The 19,032-nt window shown below is 74.0% G+C and overlaps 2 protein-coding genes across 10 annotated transcripts; one reads left to right on the top strand and one right to left on the bottom strand.

Moving 5' to 3' along the window:
• The first annotated feature begins 513 nt into the window (after window positions 1–513).
• CORO6 (coronin 6) lies at window positions 514–6,115 on the top strand. Of its 5 annotated transcripts, none has more exons than XM_068909634.1 (11): window positions 514–613; window positions 2,831–3,030; window positions 3,124–3,246; window positions 3,571–3,700; window positions 3,783–3,964; window positions 4,477–4,596; window positions 4,992–5,066; window positions 5,140–5,285; window positions 5,371–5,428; window positions 5,514–5,744; window positions 5,925–6,115. In XM_068909634.1, the coding sequence occupies exons 2-11, from the start codon at window positions 2,833–2,835 to the stop codon at window positions 6,045–6,047; spliced, it is 1,386 nt and encodes a 461-aa protein (XP_068765735.1). In that variant the 5' UTR covers window positions 514–613; window positions 2,831–2,832; the 3' UTR covers window positions 6,048–6,115. The 5 variants fall into 5 exon arrangements, with proteins under 5 accessions (XP_068765735.1, XP_068765733.1, XP_068765734.1 ...); XM_068909632.1 differs by having other exon boundaries at window positions 4,962–5,066; XM_068909633.1 differs by lacking the exon at window positions 4,477–4,596 and adding an exon at window positions 4,086–4,205.
• A 513-nt stretch (window positions 6,116–6,628) lies between these two features.
• Window positions 6,629–14,808, bottom strand: ANKRD13B (ankyrin repeat domain 13B). Of its 5 annotated transcripts, XM_068910254.1 has the most exons (15): window positions 14,646–14,807; window positions 10,908–11,043; window positions 10,671–10,795; window positions 10,550–10,595; window positions 10,165–10,308; window positions 9,896–10,085; window positions 9,674–9,740; window positions 9,494–9,575; window positions 9,351–9,415; window positions 9,136–9,266; window positions 8,791–8,948; window positions 8,461–8,613; window positions 8,140–8,300; window positions 7,850–7,930; window positions 6,629–7,754 (listed from the first exon to the last, which is right to left on the bottom strand). In XM_068910254.1, exons 1-15 carry the CDS (start codon window positions 14,754–14,756, stop codon window positions 7,533–7,535), a joined length of 1,872 nt encoding a protein of 623 aa, XP_068766355.1. In that variant the 5' UTR covers window positions 14,757–14,807; the 3' UTR covers window positions 6,629–7,532. The 5 variants fall into 5 exon arrangements, with proteins under 5 accessions (XP_068766355.1, XP_068766351.1, XP_068766354.1 ...); XM_068910250.1 differs by adding an exon at window positions 13,764–13,986 and having other exon boundaries at window positions 6,629–7,930; window positions 9,136–9,415; window positions 14,646–14,808; XM_068910253.1 differs by having other exon boundaries at window positions 9,351–9,575; window positions 14,646–14,808.
• Between the last annotated feature and the right edge of the window lie 4,224 nt (window positions 14,809–19,032).

Raw genomic sequence — 19,032 nt, 5'->3', positions numbered from 1 at the left:
AGCCCTGCAGGATGCCCAGCCGCCCTGCGCCCCGCTCGGCCCGAGCCCTGGCCCCTTCCCCAGGGCAGAGGTGACCCCGGGGTGCCAGCGGCCGGGGGAGGGGGGGGGTCCAGCCGGGATGGGGCACCGAGGGCTGACCCTCACCTCGGTCCCCACCCCGTGCCCGGCAGGAGGGGGCAGAGGGGCTTTGCTTGGCCCCCCGCCAGCCCGCAGCGTTGTCCCCGCACGCGGGGTCGGCGGCTCCGGGCACCCTCGGGGCCCCCCTGGGCGAGGGGTGGGTGTGCCAGGCCTGACCCCAGGCGGGGGGGCCGGGCCGGGCCGGGCCGGGCCCCCCGCCTCCCGGTGCCCGCCGCGGGGGGGCTGTGCCGGCCCCGGCGCCCGGCTCCGCTCAGCTGTTCTCTGCGGCAGCGGCTCTGCGCGCCGCGCCGGGCTGTGCCGAGCCGAGCCGGGCCGGGCCGGGCCGGGCCGGGCCGGAGCCGAGCCGGAGCCGAGCCGGGCCGGAGCAGAGCGGAACCGAGCCGGAGCCGGAGCCCGAGCCGGAGCCGGAGCCGGAGCGGAGCGGGGCGCAGCGGGGCGCAGCGGCGGCCGCGCCCGCCGGAGCCGCGGAGCGCAGGTGGGAGCCGGGCCGGGGCGGCGGGGCCGGGGCGCCGCGCGGGCAGCGCAGCCGAGCGGGCCGGGGGCGGCGGGGCGGCGGCTCGCAGCCCCCCGGGCCCCCGGCCCCTGGCCCGCCGGCCCGGCAGGAGATGGCTATATTTGGAAAGTGACCTCTGGTCGTTCCCGGAGCAGCCGTTGCGGATTCAATTGTGGCAACGTAATGGCACGGCCGGGAAGCAGGAGCAGGGCTGTCCCGCCTGCACCTCGCTCGGCTCTGCTTGCACCCCCGCACCCCGCCTGCACCCCACCTCCGCCTGGCCCGACCCTTGCTTGCACCCCCCCCCGCACCCCACCTGCACCTCGCCCGGCTCTGCTTGCACCCCTGCACCCCACCTCTGCCTGTCCCAGCCCCTGCTTGCCCCCCCCCGCACCCCACCTGCACCTCGCCCGGCTCTGCTTGCACCCCTGCACCCCACCTCTGCCTGTCCCAGCCCCTGCTTGCCCCCCCCCGCACCCCACCTGCACCTCGCCCGGCTCTGCTTGCACCCCTGCACCCCACCTCCGCCTGGCCCGACCCTTGCTTGCACCCCCCCCCCGCACCCCACCTGCACCTCGCCCGGCTCTGCTTGCACCCCTGCACCCCACCTCTGCCTGTCCCAGCCCCTGCTTGCCCCCCCCACACCCCACCTGCACCTCATCTGGCCATTCACAACCCCCTTGTACCTCCTGCACCCCTTGCTTGCACCCCCCCCGTGCACCTTGTCTGGCCCTGCTCTCACCCCCGTGCACCCTGCCTGCACCCTCGCTACACCCTGCCTGACCCTGTTTGCACCCACCTGCACCCTGCCTGCACTTCGTCCAGCCCTGCCGACACCCTGCTTGCACCCCCTCTGGCCCTGCTCACAACCTGGTTGCACCTTGCTTGCACCTCGTCCGGCCCTGCTCTCACCCCTATGCACCTTGCCTGCACTCTGCCTGCACCTCGTGCAGGCCTGCGCGCACCCATGCTGCACCCTGCCTGCGCCCTGCCCAGGCCCCGATCCTCTCCCTGGCCTGGCCCGCTCCCCAGCGCGCTCCCGCTGCTGCCGGATGGGGTGCTGCAAAATACCAGGAGGGCTGCTCCCTCTGGGCCCCCCTCGCTCCTCCCGGAGGCCTGGCGGACGCGTGCCCCGGTGCCACGAAGGGCTGACGGTGGTGCCCTGTGCGTGTCCCCCTCGCCCGGGCACAGGCCTGGCTGCGGGGGAGCCCAGCCCGGTGGGCTCGGGGCTGCCGCTGCCCCCAGACCACCGCTCCCTGCCGTGCACTGGGGCTTGTGCCGTCGGGCCGCGATGCTGGGGTGACCCAGTGGCACGTCCCGCTCTGCACCCAGCTCGGGGACCCCTCCGCGGCCTGCGGCGCCAGGAGCCGGCGGGGTCCGGGGGCTGAGCCGAGACCCCCGTGCCCAGCCGCGCTCCCGCTCCGCCAGGCCGGGAGCGATGCCGAAGGGCCGCTGGGACCTGCGGGGGCCACGGCGCCTGGGCAGACCTGCCTCAGCTCAGCGCTGCTCGCGCCCCGGCCGAAAATCACCTGGCTCCTACACGGGGCAGCAGATGTGCGTCACTGCACGCTCGGTGCCTCAGTTTCCCCACCTGGGCAAGGCCCCAGGGCCTCTCGCCCGGCTGAGACCGCTCCAGGGCAGGCGGCGGGCGCCTACGAGCCGGCCTGGCAGCTGCTGGCGTTCCCGCGGGCTTCGCGCGAGCCGGGAGGAAGCCGGAGCGGGGGCAGGACGGATGCAGGCGCCCGGGGGGAGCAGCGTCCCGTTTCGCAGCCGGCCATCGCCAGCCAGGTGCCGGCCCCAGGCTGGGTGGCAGCAGCGGCGCCCGTGCCCGCGGTGGGGCCGGCAGCGCGCGGCCCCTGCTCTGGCCCGTTGGGGGTCCGGCAGGAGCTCGGCGCCCCCCGGGCAGGTGCCGCGAGCCGGGGGGGCTCGGGATGGGACAGCGCAGCTGCAGCAGGGCCGCGCCGGGGCGCTGAGCCCGGCTGGGGCTCCGCCGTGCAGCCCCGGCGGCGCGCCAGGGCCTGCGGGTGCCGGCGGCGCGCTGCCATCCGGCGCCGGGCGCCCCGCGAGCGGCTGCAGCCGAAGGATGCTCGCCCCCGTGCCCTGCGCCCGCTGCAGCCGCGGGCGCCGTCCCGGACCCCCGTCCCGTCGGCGGGGGACGCCGGGGGGCCGCGGTCCGGGCGCTGACCCCGCCGCCCGCAGCCATGAGCCGCCGCGTGGTGCGCCAGAGCAAGTTCCGGCACGTTTTCGGCCAGCCGGTGAAGGCCGACCAGATGTACGAGGACATCCGCGTCTCCAAGGTGACGTGGGACAGCTCCTTCTGCGCCGTCAACCCCAAGTTCGTGGCCATCATCGTGGAGTCGGGCGGCGGGGGGGCCTTCATCGTCCTGCCCCTGGCCAAGGTGAGCGGGGCCGCGGCGGGGGCCGCCGATGCCAGCGGGCTGGGGGGGGGTCCCCGGGGACGCGGCGGCGGCCTCACGGCGGCCCCGTTGCAGACGGGCCGCGTGGACAAGAACCACCCGTTGGTGACGGGGCACACGGCGCCGGTGCTGGACATCGACTGGTGCCCCCACAACGACAACGTCATCGCCAGCGCCTCCGAGGACACCACGGTGATGGTAAGGGGCGCTGGCGGGGCCGGGGGCGCCGGGGAAGTGTCACCGGCCTATTTTTAGCCCGGGTGCCAAGCGTTCGCGCTGGCGGCTGCCGCTCGCTCCATGATGCAGCATTTTGTGCTAAATATACCCGCCGCGGCGACTCAGCACCCCGGAATAGCTGCGCCGGGGCCGGGGCCGGGGCGGGCTCCCCCCGCCGGCGGGGCCGGGGGCTGCGGGGCACCGGGCGTCCCCCCCCCCCCCCAGCCGGCGGAGCTGCGATTAGCGACAAGGTTAATTGGCTCTGGGTGGCGGGCGCCCCGTGCCCCGCCGCCCCCCCGCTCCCAGGTCTGGCAGATCCCCGACTACGTGCCCGTGCGCAACCTGACGGAGCCCGTGGTCACGCTGGAGGGGCACTCCAAGCGGGTGGGCATCATCGCCTGGCACCCCACCGCCCGCAACGTCCTGCTCAGCGCCGGTAAGGCCGGCGGCGGGGGGCTGCCCACCCCCATCGCCATCCATCGCCATGGCCGGCGCGACGGCCTCCCTCCTCCCGGCAGGCAGCGACAACCTGGTGATGCTGTGGAACGTGGGCACGGGCGAGATGCTGCTGGCGCTGCCGGACGTGCACGCCGACCTCATCTACAACGTGGCCTGGAACCGCAACGGCAGCCTGCTCGTCACCACCTGCAAGGACAAGAAAGTGCGCGTCATCGACCCCCGCAAGCGGCAGGTGGTGGCGGTGAGTGTCCCCCCGCGCCGCCGGCCTGGCCCCCGCGGGCCCCCCGCCGCGCTCCCCGCACTAACCGCTTGCCCCCGCCCGTGTCTGTGTTTGCTGTTAACCCGCTGGCGGCCGGCGCCAGGAGAAAGCCAAGGCGCACGACGGCGCCCGCCCCGTCCGCGCCGTCTTCACGGCCGATGGCAAGATCTTCACCACGGGCTTCAGCAAGATGAGCGAGCGCCAGCTGGGCCTCTGGGACCTGGTACGAGACGGCGCGGCCGCAGCGCTCCGGCCCCAGGAGAGCGCCGCCGCCCGGACGCCTGGGCCCCCGGGGCCCTCCAGCGGCGCCCGCCGCCTCGCCGGGCTCCCTGTGCGCCGTGCCCAGCTGTCTGCCGTGTCCGTCCCCGCCTGCAAGGCCCCGCGGCCGTTTCGGGGGATGCCCCTGGACCCCCACCCCCCGCCCCCCGCCGCCCTCCCCAGCCCTCCCCTTCCCCGGCGCCCCGTGCTGACTCTGTCCCCCCTCCGCCCGCCAGGAAAGGTTTGCGCCCCACGAAGGGATGCGGCCCGTGCGGGCCATCTTCACCCGCGAAGGACACATCTTCACCACGGGCTTTACCAGAATGAGCCAGCGGGAGCTGGGCTTGTGGGACCCGGTAACGAGGCCGCATGGAGTGCTCCTCGCGGGAACTTGGCCGCCCTCCGGCCCCTCCGCCTGTCCCCCCCCGCCCCAACCCCGTCCCCGTGTCCGGGAGCTGCCCCCGAGCTGCTGGCCCCGACTGCCGGGCCGGGGCAGCCCCCCCCCCCCCCGGCGGGCGCCACGTTCCCACGCGTGCCGTGCTGTGCCGGGGGCGAGCGGAGGGGACGGGGCGGGCGAGTGCGTGGGGTCCGCGGGACGGGAGCCCCGGGCCCGCCGTGTGCCGTGGCTAACGTGTGCGCTAACCGCCCCGGCGCCGCGGGACCCCCGCTCACCCTGCCGCCCCGGGCCTGCCCCCCGCGCCCCCCCCCCTCCTCCCCCCAGGAAAACTTTGAGGAGCCCATCGCCCTGCAGGAGATGGACACCAGCAACGGGGTGCTGCTGCCTTTCTACGACCCCGACTCCAGCATCGTCTACCTGTGCGGCAAGGTAAGGGGGCGGCGGGGGCGCCCCGCGCGCCTCCCCGGGGCGCCGGCGCTGACGCCCGTCCCCGCGCCCGCAGGGGGACAGCAGCATCCGGTACTTCGAGATCACGGACGAGGCGCCCTACGTGCACTACCTGAGCACCTACAGCAGCAAGGAGCCGCAGCGGGGCATGGGCTTCATGCCCAAGCGGGGGCTGGACGTCAGCAAGTGCGAGATCGCCAGGTGAGAGGGGCCGGGGCAGCCCCGCGGGCAGGTCCTGGCGGGGGGCCGGCCGGACCCTCACCGCCTCCGCTCTCGCCCGCCGTAGGTTTTTCAAACTGCACGAGCGCAAGTGCGAGCCCATCGTCATGACGGTGCCGCGCAAGGTGGGTCCTCGGGGTGCCGCCTCGCCGGCGGGGCCGGCCGTCCCTGGGCGACCGCGTCTCATCGCGCCCTCCCTCGTCCCCGCAGTCAGACCTCTTCCAGGACGACCTGTACCCCGACACGCCTGGCCCCGAGCCGGCCCTGGAGGCGGACGAGTGGCTGGCGGGGAAGGACGCCGAGCCCATCCTCATCTCGCTGCGGGACGGCTACGTCCCCGTCAAGAACCGGGAGCTGAAGGTCGTCAGGAAGAACATCCTGGACAACAAGCCGCCGCCGGGGCCCCGCCGCAGCCAGTCCTCCAGCGACGCCAACCTCTCCGTGAGTGCCCGCCGCTCCGCGTCCCTCCCTGGGCCAGGGCACCCGCCGCGGGCGGCCCCAGGGGACGCGGTGCATGGGATGCGCTCTCCGTCCAGGGGAGCACGGGGCGCTGGTGCCCCACCGGGGCGGGCGGCTGGAGGGCAGGCGGGCTGGCGGTGACCGCCGGCGTGTCCCCCGCAGCGGTCCGCCTTGGAGGAGGTGCTGGAGGAGATCCGCGCCCTGAAGGAGACCGTCCGAGCGCAGGAGAAGCGCATCTCCGACCTGGAGAACAAACTCTGCCAGTTCGCCAACGGCACGGACTAGCGCCGCGGCCGCTCCGGGCAGGGGCGAGGAGAACTGGACCAGCCTTATTTAAAAGGATTAAACCCGAGTCCCCGCAGAGCCCTGTTCTTTCCCGAGGAGCCGACGAGGCTGCCGGGAGGGGGTCGGACCTGCCCTCCTGAGCCGCCGGCAGGGTGCCGGGGCTGCTCCTTGCTCTGGCTGGGACAGCGGCTGGGCAGACCCCGGCGCCGGCCCCAGCGCTGGGGGGGGACGGGGTGGCCCGCGGGCCGGGTGCCTTGGCGGCGCCCGCGATGCTCCAAGAGGCCGGGGATGGAGCGGGAGTCGCGGAGCATCCCGAGCCGGGATGCCTCTTGCCCCACCGCCCCGGCCTCGTCCCCGCGACGGTGTCCCCTGCCGGCACGGGGACGGCGCTGAATAACCCCGCTGCGCCCCGTGGCTGCCCCCCCGTCCCCCCGAGCCTTGCCGAATCGCCCCGGTGCTGGGTGCTCCCCGCGCGGCTCTTTGCTCCGCGGCCGCCTGGCTCCTCCTGCCCGGTCCGCGCGGGGCAGGGGGACGGGGACGGGGACGGGGCCGCGGCGGCACAGAGAGGCCGGCGAGAGACAAACATGAAAGAGCGTTTATTGGTGTTGGCGGCGGTGGGAGCTGCTCGGGCTCCCGCCGGCCCCGGCCCGGGCGTCGCTTGTGGGGTGCACGGGGTGCGTGGGGGGGGGGCCGCCGGCACGGGTCGCTACGAAAAGTCCCGGGGGCCCTCGGCCCCGCCGGCCCCCCCTGTGCAAAGGAGGGGGGGGTGCGGGCCCGGCGTTAGCACCATTTGACGTAAGGTTTCTCTGGGGGGGGGGTCAGCGGCCAGGATGAGGAGGGGGCAGCGCTGGCCGGGGGGGGGGAGCGCACCCCGGGGTGTCCCACGCAGGAACCCCCCTCCACTGCCCCAGCCGGCCCCGCAGCGGGGGGGGGCGCACCCCGGGGGGCTATGTGTGCCTGCGCTGCGGTGGGGTCCAGGGGGGCTGAGCCCCCCCCCCCCGGCAGGCAGAGCAGCTCCCGGGTAAGTGCACTTGATAGCGCCTGGCCGAGGGGGCCCGGCCACCAGCCCCGCGGCAGGATGTGCCCCCCTCCCTCCCCAAGGGGCCCGCAGCACGGCGGGGGGGTGCTGCCCGGGCTGGGGGGTGCAGTCTGTGGGGCTGCCCCCCCCCCGCCGTCCCCGCTCCCCCGGCTGCAGGGCTGAGCCCCCCGCCCCCCCCGCGGTCCTTCCCCGCCATGCCAGCTGCAGGGACTGTCTCCCCACCCCAGGGCCAAATCCTTAAACCCCCCCCCCCAATTTGGCCTCTGCACCATTTGGACTGGTCCCCCCCAGCGCCCCGTCCCCATCCGTGGCTCCGCGCGCTGCCGGCACCAGCTCGCCCGGTCCAGCGCGGCTCCGCGTCCCCGGGCACGGCCGCGTCCCCGTCCCCAACCCCGGGGGGGGCGCGGAGCCGGGCCGGTGTTGGGGCTGGGGGGGGGGGGGGGCGCTCAGCGCGGGGTCACTTCTCCGTCAGCGAGAGCTGCAGGATCCGCTGCAGCTCCTCTTCCTCCTGGCGCGTCCGGCGCTCGGCCTCCTCCTGCTCCCGCGCCGACAGCGCCATGGCCAGCCGCAGCTGCTCCGCGTAGCTGGGGAACAGGGCGCTGGGCCCGCCGCCCCCCGCCGGCGCCGGCGGGCCGGGGGGCCGGGGGGCCGCCGCGTGCTGCGGAGTCCTGGCGGGCGGCGCGGGGCCGTCAGCGCGGCGCCCGCAGCATCCCCGCGCCGCCGGCGCCCGCTCCCCGCTCCGGGACGACTGGCCAGACCTTACCGACCTGTCTCCTCGGCGGGCCTCGTGCGACATGGGGTGGGTGCCCGGCTTGCTGTTGGTCAGCGCTTCCCAGATGGTGACCTGCGGCCGGCGGGACAGGGGTGCTCGGAGGCCGGGGCGCGCTGGCGCGGGGGGGGCCGGTGGGGTTCGGCACGCCGGGGGCTCCCCGTTTTCCCACGGCTGCCCGTTTTCCCACGGCTGCCCGTTTTCCCGCAGCTCGGTGCTGTGCCCCCCCCCATGTCTGGGGGGGGGGGATTCTCCCGGGGCGGGGGGCTGTGCCGCGAGCCCACCTGGTCGTACTCGCTGCCGGCTTCGAGCAGGCTCTGCTGGATGGCGAACTGCAGCAGGTCGTCCTCGTCCTCGCGCAGGGCGTCCTGGTGGCTGCCCACCACGCTGTAGCCCCGCGGCACCTCGAACAGCGACGGGTCCATCTCGCACGCCCGGCACGAGGCTGCGGGGAGGCAGCCCAGGCCCCTGGGCACGGCTGGGGATGCGGAGTGCCCCCCCCCCCCCCACCCCGTTGTGCCCAGCTGCTTCAGCATCGCCCCCCCCCACCCCAGCTCCCCAGCCGGGCCAGGCCCCCCCCCGGCTCCCGCTGCGGCTCCACGTACTCAGGGAGCTGGAGCTGCTGACGCTGGAGGAGTCGCTGCTGGGCGAGGGCGCCTCGCTGCTGGGGCTGTGGCGCAGAGAGCTGACGGGCTCGTCGCACCCGTTGAGGTTGCCGAAGGTGATGCGGGCGTTGAGGATGTGGAAGATGGGGATTTCTGCCAAAAAAAAAAAAAAGAAAAAAGGAAAAATTTTAAAAAAAAAAGTGGGTGGTGAGGGGAGCTGGCTGCACGGGCCATGGGGTCGTGCCGGCAGCAGAGCCCCCCCCCCCCCCGTCCTGGCCTCGGGACCCCACCCCAGGGACGGGGGTGGCTGGGCCCCGCGCCCGCCCTCACCGATCTTGACGGGGAAGCCGGGCGGGAGGCGCAGCGTGATGAAGTCCCGCAGCTTGGCGAAGAGCGCGTTGCTTATTGCCATGAGGTCGATGATGGGGGCCACCTGCTCGCACAGGGACAGCGGGTGGTCCTCGCACAGCCACAGCTTGGCCTTGAACCTGCAAGGGACGAGGCGCCAGGCTGGGGACGGCCACCGGCCCGGGATCCCCCCCCTCCCCAGCCCCGGCGTCTCCCCAGGGACTCCACACTGGCGAGGGGGCACGGATGCAGCCCCGACCCACTGCAGCGTGGGGCCCCCCCCCCCCCCCGGCGCCGGCCGCGGCGGGGCCCCGCTCGCCTGCTCACTTCTGCGTCTTGGTGGTGAGCTCCATGGGCCGCCCCATGTCCCTGTTGCCCAGCTCGAAGTTGGGGTTGAAGTACTCCTCGGGCGTGATGGCGGTGGGGTTGGCGTGGCTCAGCGTCTGCGTGATCAGCGTCTGCGGGGACACCGCGGCACGGGTCGGCGCGGGCGCAGCCGCGGAGCGGCGGCCGCTGCGGGGAGCCCCCCCCGGCGCACTCACCCCGTTGTTGGGCCCCACGTGCTGCTCGGCGATGCCCAGGAAGGACTGCAGCGGGGTCTTGCTGCCTGCGAGAGACGCGCGTGAGCGACGGAGCCGGCGCGGACCCCCCCTCCCACCCCACCCCGGCAGCCCCCGGCCCCCACCTTTGCTCTTGCCCTTGTGCTGGTCCGAGAGGTGCTCGGTCCGCGTCCGCGTGATCAGCTCCACGTTGGACGCGCCGTAGACCTGGGCGAGGGGAACCAATGCCAGAGATCACTATTTCCCCCAGCAGACCCCCCCCCCCCCAACCACAGGTCAAACCCTGCCCGCTGCCAGCCCCTCACCTTGGCCTCATACCCGTTCACCATTTCCGTCTTCTCGCTCCTCCAGCCCAGGATGCCGGACTTGTTCCTGGGGGTGACACAAGGCATCCATGAGCGATGGATGGGAACGAGGGCCTCGCGTGGACCAAGTGGCTGTGCCCTGGACACAGGCATCCCCACCGGGGGCTGCCCACTTCCAGCATCACCCCAACCCGAGCCCGCCGCCCCCACCGCGGGTCCCACCTCTCGAAGGCGATGTTCTTGGTGTCGAGCTGCGTGGTGACGACGGGCGCCGTGAGCCGCCCCATCACCTGCTCCTCGGTGGGCTGCACAGCAGCCAGCAGCACCTCCTGGTCGTGGCTGGCCAGGGCCAGCGTCTCCGAATAAACCACCCGCCGGTCGTGGTCGATCTCCATCACCACCGCGCTGGTGTCTGCGGGGGCAGGACCGGGTCAGGGCGCAGGTGGACGGCTCCCCCCAGCTCGCTCCCCGGCAGATCCAGCCCCGCTCACCTTGGCCCCGGAAGACGAAGCTGCGGTTGCCCCGCTGCCAGGTCATATGGTCGAAGCCCAGCAGCGTGGTGTCCACCCGCAGGTTCTGGCCGCTCTTCCACACCTTGTACGTGTCGCTGGGGCAGATCTTGGACACCAGGGGCACTGGGGAGAGATGGCCATAGCCCAGCCGGGGACAGCGGGGCCACCCTGCGTGTCCCACCCTGGGCTGGGCTGCAAACACTGAGCGGGGTGGGGGGATGCCCAGGCCCCCATGGCCAAGGAGGGGACAGGTAGCCACCATCCTGGGGACAGGGATGGGGATGGACCCTGGGGATGGGAGCAACACTGGAGCCAGGGAAGGCTCTGTGGGAAGCTCCTGCTCCCCATCCCACTCTAAGCTTACCCCAGCTGGTGAATTCCCATTTCATCTCCACGTAGAAGTCCTGGGCCTGCGGGGAGCACAGAGGTGTCACAGGGAAGCCGGACGCCCGCGTCCCCCCGGCAGCGCCCGGAGCGGAGCCCACCTTGCGCAGTTTCTCCAGCAGGATGGGGATCCCGGCCAGGCGCTTGATGGCTCTCTGGTAGTCGCGGTAGCGCAGCACCAGCTGCACCAGCTCCAGGTCGCGGGTGCTCACGGCCTCCTGCAGGACTGCAGCGAGGAGAGGGGCAGTGCCCAGCGGCGCGGCCGGCCGGAGCGCCCTGCCGCGGGGCACCCGCGGGCTCCCGGCCGGGGGCGCAGCGCAGCCTGGCGCCCCGCTCACCTGTCCAGCCGCTGCGGTTCTCCTTGCCCACGTCGGCACCATGCTTCAGCAGCACCCTGGCGCACTCGAGGTGGCCCAGCGTGGTGGCCAGGTGCAGCGGCGTGCGCCCGCGGGGGTCCAGCTGCTCGATGTCGGCCTGCCCGGGGCGAGCGGGGGCTCAGGGGGCGCCGGGGCAGCCGGGCACCGCGTGCACCCTGCCCTCCCTGCCGAAACCAGGCCGAGCGAGAAAGCAGCCGACATTTGTCCCCATTTCCAAGAGCATCCCCTTCTCCCCGTGCCCCCTCCAGCGCGGCACCAGGCCTGGCACGTGCATTGCACCCCGAACGGCTCTCCAAATCGGCAGGGACCCGTCCTGCTCCTCGCAGCCGGCGCCAGCCCCAGGGAGAGAGCGCGGCAGGGACAAGGCGGGGGGCTGCAAGCAGGGGGGCAGCAAGGCGGCGGGTGGCAGATACCCCCCGCGTGGTGCACAGGGCTCCGCGCCGCCGGCAGCCCGGGGTGGGCCAGGGCAGCGCGCCCACCTCTTGCATTTTCGGTAAGGTGGAGGGGGTGCAGCGGTTGGCAGGCAGGTGACACCAGCAGCCCCCCCCCACGCCGCGCCGCTGTGCTGCGGAGCCGGCGCGCACGTGTGCCCCTGCCTGATGCGGGGGCGGGAGGCGCTGCGTGAGCGGAGCGTCTGCTCCGAGGATCCCCGGGCCCCGGGGAGCCGCGCCGCGCCGCGAGCTGGGGCTGCGTTTGTTTTTGCCAAGCCTGGAGCCTGGCTCGGCGCCAGCCTGGAGGGATCCCTCCCCTCCGGCGCTCCCGACGGGAACGGCACCTGGATCCCCCCTCCGGGACCCTGCTCCCCACCCGAGGGTGCAGCGTTGCACCCTTGTCCTGGCCGGCGGGGGGCCCCAGTCACCCGTGCCCAGGCCCAGCAGCCGGCCGGGGACACGGCCACGGAGCATCCGGGGGGGATGAGCGCGGGATGCAGGACCCAAAGGTGCGGGCAGAGGGGCCTGGGGCAATCCCGGCGGGGGCAGACCCCGGGGGTGGGGGTGCAGCAGCCCCCTCCTCAGCCCCCCCCAGGGATGCACTAATTGCCCAGCACTCATTTGCACGCAGAGCCAGGTCCCGGGATGCTCCTTGGTACGGCTGCAGCGCTGCCTGACCCGGGAGAGGGACGCCGGCATGTCCCGGGTCGGCGAACGCCCCCTGCTTGGGGGTGGCAAGCGAGCCGGGCCGGCGGGCGCCCCGCATCCCCGGGGCGCGCCACGCAGCCGGCCCGAGCGGCCCCGCTGCCAAACAGCCCCTCCGGCTTGCGAAAGCGCTCTCCTAGGCGACTGCTTCGTCTTAATTGCGCTAATGAAAAGGTTCTAATTAAAGCAAACACCCCCCGCCCCTTCCCAGCCAGGGGATGGGTGCTGCAGGCTCAGCAGGGCACGGGACGCCCCGGCCGCGGCGCTGAGCTGGATGAGGACCCGCGCCGGAGCCAGCCCCAGGGGATGCAGCGCGACCCAGTTTTCCCACGCGCCAGCTCGGGGCTGGGCAGCTCCCAGGCCGGGGTGCAGCACAGCGCCCGGACGGCACCTTCCCGGGGCTGCGACCCCCCCCCGGGCCGCGGCGGTGCGGGACCCCGGCTCTGCCGCTCCGATCTCCGGGCTCTGCCAGCCGGGCGCACAGCTCAGTGCCGGGGCTGTCCCCAGGCCCCGACGCTCCCGCACCGCCGGGCTTCGGGCAGGATGAGCCCCTTCCCTGCCCGCTGCCAGCTCGGCGCACGGCCTGCCCTGCAAACCAGCCGCGCCGGGGGCTCGGCCCCTTGGTGCCAGCGGGGCGCTGGTGCCATGGCCTCGGAGGCAGCGGCGCCGTCCCGGTCCCCGCCACGCGGCGCGGGGCAGGCGATGGCACGGCTGGGGCGTCCCGGCACGCCGGGCTCCGTCCCGCGCCCCGGGCCTGCTGCGACCCCGCGCCGCTGCTGCACCCCGTGGGGCAGGGAGGGCAGACCCCTCGGCGGGGACACCGGGAAGGCGTGCAGCACCGAGCACTGACCCCGTTAGCCGTGGGGCGCCCGGGGAGGGAGAAGGGCTGATCTCAGCCCCGGTGTCCCCAGAAGCCCCGGATGGAGGTGGGGGGCTCAGGCCTCCATCGCCCAGGGCCCCCCACCAGCACCCACGGGCCTGGCCCCGGCCCCGGCGCACCCCACGGCGCACCCCTGCAGCACCGTCCCCGCGGGGTGCAGCTCAGCTCCGGTCCCCGGAGCGCACACACGGCTTGCTTTCCCCTCTTGCCGTGCAAATGGCAGCGGTGACATCTGCGGCACGGCGATGGTAGAAGCCCCTCCGCCAGCCGGGGTTGCACGGGAGGGGGCTCAGTCCCCGAGCGAGCGGGGCCAAAGCTGCCCTCCCGCTTTCGGAGCCGGCCCTGCGCTTCCTGGCCCCGGCCGAGCCAGCAGCGTGTGCGCCTCCCGGCTCGGAGGCGGCGGATCTCTGCCACGCCGAGCTCCTGGGAAAAATAACCCCAAATTACCACGGAAATAAAATCTGCCGGCGATGCTGCTGGGGGGGCCAGGCTGTGGGCCCGAGGCAGGGGCCGCGGCGGTGCCGGGCGCGCGCAGCCCCCCGGGCCGGCTGCCACAATGGAGGCGGGTGTGGCGGGAGCAGTCACCCGCATCCCGGCGGGAGCATCGCGGCGGCACCGGCAGCCCTGCGACCCCCCCCACCCCGGGATGCACACGGTCCCCCCCGGGACGGCCGACCCCAGGGCCGCCCGCGAGCGGAGGGGACGGGAGCTGCGCGAGAGGGATGCTCGGGCACAGCCTCGCCGCCAGCCTCGCTTGAGCGCCTGCGGTTTCCTGCGTCTTCGGGGTTGGGTTTTAATTACCTGAATTGCAAATGCCACCGGGGAGAGGGAGGCTGGGGGAACCCGCCTGGGGATGCTCCGGCGGCCCGGCTGGGTCGCTGGGCGGCACGGTGCCCCGGTAGCTGGGTGCCAGCAGGGGTTTCCAGGAGCGGGGATCTCCCCACCCTGTGTGTCCTCCTGGGGCTGCCGGGTTTGCGCCCTGGGGTGCCAGCAGCACTGGGGCCCAGCACACCCCAGGAGGGACCTGGCCGGAGCGTGGGGAGATGAGGGGTGCGATCACAGCGCTGCACCCGCTGCTGGGCCAGCACTGCCCGGGGCAGCAGGGTGCTAGGTGGCCCGGCTCTGGGTGCTCAGTGTCTGATGAGGCCTAGCAGAACGGCTGGGAGCCGGGGGCATGTGGGGCTGGGTATACTGGCGGGGACTGGGGACCCATGGGTGGCACCGACCCCGGTGGCAGCTGGCACAGACCTGCTCCCCAGGGCAAGCCACGGGGACCCCAGCACCCCTGGGTACCCCCAGCTGGTCCCTCCGCCCTGCTGCAGAGCCCTGCTAGCGGCGGGGCCGCCGCAGGGGGACCCCATCCCCATCCCCATCCCCATCCTCATCCCCATCCCCATCCTCATCATCATCCTCATCCCCATCATCATCTTCATCCCTATCCCATCTTCCTCCCCATCCCTATCGTCCTCCCTATCTCCATGCTCATCTCCATCCCCATCCTCGAGCAGGGAGCCCGGCTGCAGCCGGTGGAGCCGTGCAAGCCCGGCGGCAGCATTGCATCAGCCCGAACCGAACTGTGCCGGGCCGAGCCGGGCCGAGCCGAGCCGGGCCAGGCCGAGCCGAGCCGAGCCGAGCCGAGCCGAGCCGAGCCGGGCCGCCCCCCCGCCCCGCCCGCGGCCCCACCTGCTTGGCGCTGAGCTCCCGGTCCAGGTCGCGGGCGCGGTTGTGCCAGACGAGGTAGTGGAGCGGGTACCTGCCCTCCGGCCCCTTCCTGCCTGAGCAAGACGCGAGCATCCTCCGTGCATGCTGGAGCGGCGGGCGCGGGGGGCGGCGCGGCGGGGCGCGGCGGGGCGCGGGGCGGAGCGGAGCGGCGCGGAGCGGGGCGCGGGGCGGCGCGGAGCGGGGCGGCGGGCGCGGAGCGGGGCGCGGGGGGCGGCGGGGCGGCGCGCGGGGCGGCGCGGAGCGGGGCGGGCGGCCCGGGGCGGAGCGGGGCGCGGAGCGGAGCGGGGCGCGGAGCGGGGCGGAGCGGGCGGCGGGGGGCGGCGGGGCGGAGCGGGGCGGAGCGCAGCGCGGCGGACCCCCCCCCCCGGCCCGGGCACCCCCCCGCACCCGCCCGGCCTCATGGGACTTGTAGTCCCCCCTGCCCGCGTCACCTTCCTCCTCCTCCTCCTCCTCCCACCGGCATCGCTCCCCGCCCCGGGGCTCCCCCAGCCCCAGACCCGCTGGGACCCCGGGGACCCCCGCTGCCCCCGGCCCCTGCGTGCCATGGGGCCGTGCACAGGTGGCCGCGAAGGGGCACCGCGGTGGCCCCGATCCCCCCAGCAGATCCCCCCCACCCCCAGCTGATTCCTCCCTCCCTTTCCTGCCCCCCCCCCCCCCCCAGTGAGCCAGCGGCTCTTGGCACATGATGGGGGGGCGGCAAGGGCCATGGGACAGGCGGTTGTGCCGGTGGGTGCCAAATGGCCCCCCGCGCCGTGGCCCCCCGGCTCGGCGAAAGGCCAGGCCCGCGGCCCCTGCCCCTGCGTTTCCTTTTCCGCCTGCGTTTCTCCAGGGCGGGAGTCGTGTTTTCCGGCTGCTGCCGGAGAACAATGCGAGGCTGGGCCTTCCCGGCACGGCGCGGCGCGGCGCTCCGGCCTTCCCTGCCAGCGCCCCGCTCCCGGCCCCGGCGCCGTTCCCCTCTGCTGCAGGGGCGCGTGCCCCACGGCCTTCCTGTCCTCCGGGCAGGGACACCTGCCCCGCGGTATTGCCATCCTCCGGGCAGAGACACCCGCTCCACGGCATTCCTGGCCTCTGGGCGTGGATGCCTGCCCCACGGCGTTCCCATTCTCCAGGCAGGGACACCCGCCCCACGGCGTTCCCGTCCTCCGGGCAGGGATGCCTGCCCCACGGCGTGCCCCACGGATGCAGGAAGGGCCCAGAAGGGTCTGCTGCCAGGTGCCCAGCTCCCCAGCCCCCGGCACGGGGCTCCTGGCCCACCCGGCCCGCCGCCACCTTGCCCCCGCTCCTGCTGAGCTGCCCCCCGCCCCCCCCCCCGCCATAGGAACAGCCCCAAGGAATAAATGCAAATTGTTATTATTCTCCGTTGCTGTGGCCGGAACAGCACAGCCGCAGCAGCACAGCCAGCTCCTCCGCTGCGCCAGCCCCGCTGCCTGCTCCCCGGGGCCGGGGTGGCCGGCATCCCCGTGCAGCATCCCCATCCGCCCTGTGCTCCCCGCGGCTTCCGTGCCCTATGACGTCATAAGCCATCTCCACGGCAACCAGCAGTGAGGTCACCCGCGCCGGCCGGGCCACGGAGCCTGCCCCGCGGTGGTGCTGGACGGCAGGATTCGGCCAAGCTGGGGCCGAGCCACCAGCCCCACTTGGGCGCGGGGCGAGGAAGCTGCTCCAGCCCTGGTGCAGCAGGAGATGTTCAGGACACGGCAGCTCGGGGCCCCTCCGGCTGCTCACAGAGGCCTGTTGGGGTTTCGGGAGTGTCCCCCAACTCTGCGAGATTAAAGGATCCCAGAGCAGGGACTGGACCCCAAACAGACTCTGCTCTATCCATCCCCCCCACCCAAATCATTCGTGCGCAGCCCTGTGGTGCAGGGAGCCTGGCCCCATATGGCCCTGCACCGCCCTGGAGAGGTTCATCCATCTCAGAGGTCTCCATGGGTGGGGGCCACCCCCACCTCCGGATGGGGAACCGAGGCCGTTAGCCACGCCGCGGACAGGGGCCAGAGCGCTGCCGACCCTTCCCGGTGTCCTGGCTCCCCTCGGCCCCCAACCAGCCCAGGCACGGGGGACTGCTGGTGCTGGGCCCTGGGGAGGGTGCACAGGGCAGGGGCTATGGCCGGGCCTGGGGTGGGGGACAGGACCAGGGCTGGGGTGCACAGGACTGGGGCCAGGAGCAGGGGGGTGCACAGGACCAGGGCTGACACCAGGACCCAGAGAAGAGGGGTGCCCAGGGCTGGGTGCCCAGGGCCAGGACAAGGACCAGGAGCAGGAGGGTGCCCAGTATTGAGGAAGGGGGTGCTGAGGACCAGAAGCAGGACCAGGGGTGTGCCTAGCACTGCAACCAGGGCCAGGACCAGGATGATGCCCAAGACCTGGGGTACACAGGACCACAACCAAGGCCAGGAGCAGGGGTGTTCATTGAACTGGGGCTCAGACCGGGACCAGGAGCGGGTCCAGGACAGTGCCCAGGAATGGGAGGATGTCAGGCCTGGGGCTGGGGTGCACAGGAACAAGGCCAGGCCTGGGACCAAGAGCAGGAGGGCCTGCAGGACCAGAACCAGGGCTGGGAGCAGGATCAGGAGCAGGTCTGTGATGGTGCCCAGGAGCAGGACAGGGGGATGCACAGAACTGGGACCAGGAGTAGGAGCAGGGCAGGCGGATGCACAGGACCAGAACCAGAACCAGGAGCAGGGCAGGGGGATGCACAGAACCGGGACCAGGAGCAGGAGCGGGAGCAGGGCAGGGGGATGCACAGAACCGGGACCAGGACCAGGAGCGGGAGCAGGGCAGGCGGATGCACAGGACCAGAACCAGAACCAGGAGCAGGGCAGGGGGATGCACAGAACTGGGACCAGGAGCAGGGCAGGGGGATGCACAGAACCAGGACCAGGAGCAGGAGCGGGAGCAGGGCAGGGGGATGCACAGAACCGGGACCAGGAGCAGGGCAGGGGGATGCACAGAACCGGGACCAGGAGCAGGAGCGGGAGCAGGGCAGGGGGATGCACAGAACCGGGACCAGGAGCAGGGCAGGGGGATGCACAGAACCGGGACCAGGAGCAGGAGTGGGAGCAGGGCAGGGGGATGCACAGAACCGGGACCAGGAGCAGGGCAGGGGGATGCACAGAACCGGGACCAGGAGCAGGAGCGGGAGCAGGGCAGGGGGATGCACAGAACCGGGACCAGGAGCAGGGCAGGGGGATGCACAGAACCGGGACCAGGAGCAGGAGTGGGAGCAGGGCAGGGGGATGCACAGAACCGGGACCAGGACCAGGAGCGGGAGCAGGGCAGGCGGATGCACAGGACCAGAACCAGAACCAGGAGCAGGGCAGGGGGATGCACAGAACTGGGACCAGGAGCAGGGCAGGGGGTTGCACAGAACCAGGACCAGGTGCAGGAGCGGGAGCAGGGCAGGGGGATGCACAGAACCGGGACCAGGAGCAGGAGCGGGAGCAGGGCAGGGGGATGCACAGAACCGGGACCAGGAGCAGGAGCGGGAGCAGGGCAGGGGGATGCACAGAACCGGGACCAGGAGCAGGAGCGGGAGCAGGGCAGGGGGATGCACAGAACCGGGACCAGGAGCAGGAGCAGGAGCAGGGCAGGGGGATGCACAGAACCGGGACCAGGAGCAGGAGCGGGAGCAGGGCAGGGGGATGCACAGAACCGGGACCAGGAGCAGGAGCAGGAGCAGGGCAGGGGGATGCACAGAACCGGGACCAGGAGCAGGAGCGGGAGCAGGGCAGGGGGATGCACAGAACCGGGACCAGGAGCAGGAGCGGGAGCAGGGCAGGGGGATGCACAGAACCGGGACCAGGAGCAGGAGCAGGAGCAGGGCAGGGGGATGCACAGAACCGGGACCAGGAGCAGGAGCAGGAGCAGGGCAGGGGGATGCACAGAACCGGGACCAGGAGCAGGAGCGGGAGCAGGGCAGGGGGATGCACAGAACTGGGACCAGGAGCAGGAGCAGCAGCAGCAGCAGGAGCAGGTCCGGGACGGTGCCAAAAGCGGGGGCGCGGTGCGCAGGAGCGGGGCAGCGGTGCCCAGCCGCGGGGTCGGGGGGCGCCCAGGCCCGAGCCCGGCGGCGCAGAGGCCCGCGGCCGGCGGCGGCGGGGGCGCGCGGGCCGGGCCGGGCCGGTGCCGCGGTGCCGGTGCCGGCGGCGGCGGCGGCGGCGGGGGCGGCGGGGCGGGGGCGGCGCTGCCCCTCCCCCGGCGGGGCCGGGCTTGCGCCGCTTCCTGCGGAGCCGCCGGGCGCTGGGAGCAGCCGGCAGCCCCGGCGCGCCGCGGCCCCGGCCCCGGGCCCCTCGCCGCGCCCCGCCGCCGCCGCGCCCCGGCCCGGCCCGGCCCGGCGCCCCCGGCGGGC

Source organism: Struthio camelus, chromosome 16 (assembly GCF_040807025.1).
Source record: "Struthio camelus isolate bStrCam1 chromosome 16, bStrCam1.hap1, whole genome shotgun sequence".
NCBI classification, from domain to species: Eukaryota; Metazoa; Chordata; class Aves; order Struthioniformes; family Struthionidae; genus Struthio; species Struthio camelus.
The sequence above is the reverse complement of the archived record's forward strand: the minus strand, read 5'-3'. Positions and strand labels throughout refer to the sequence as shown.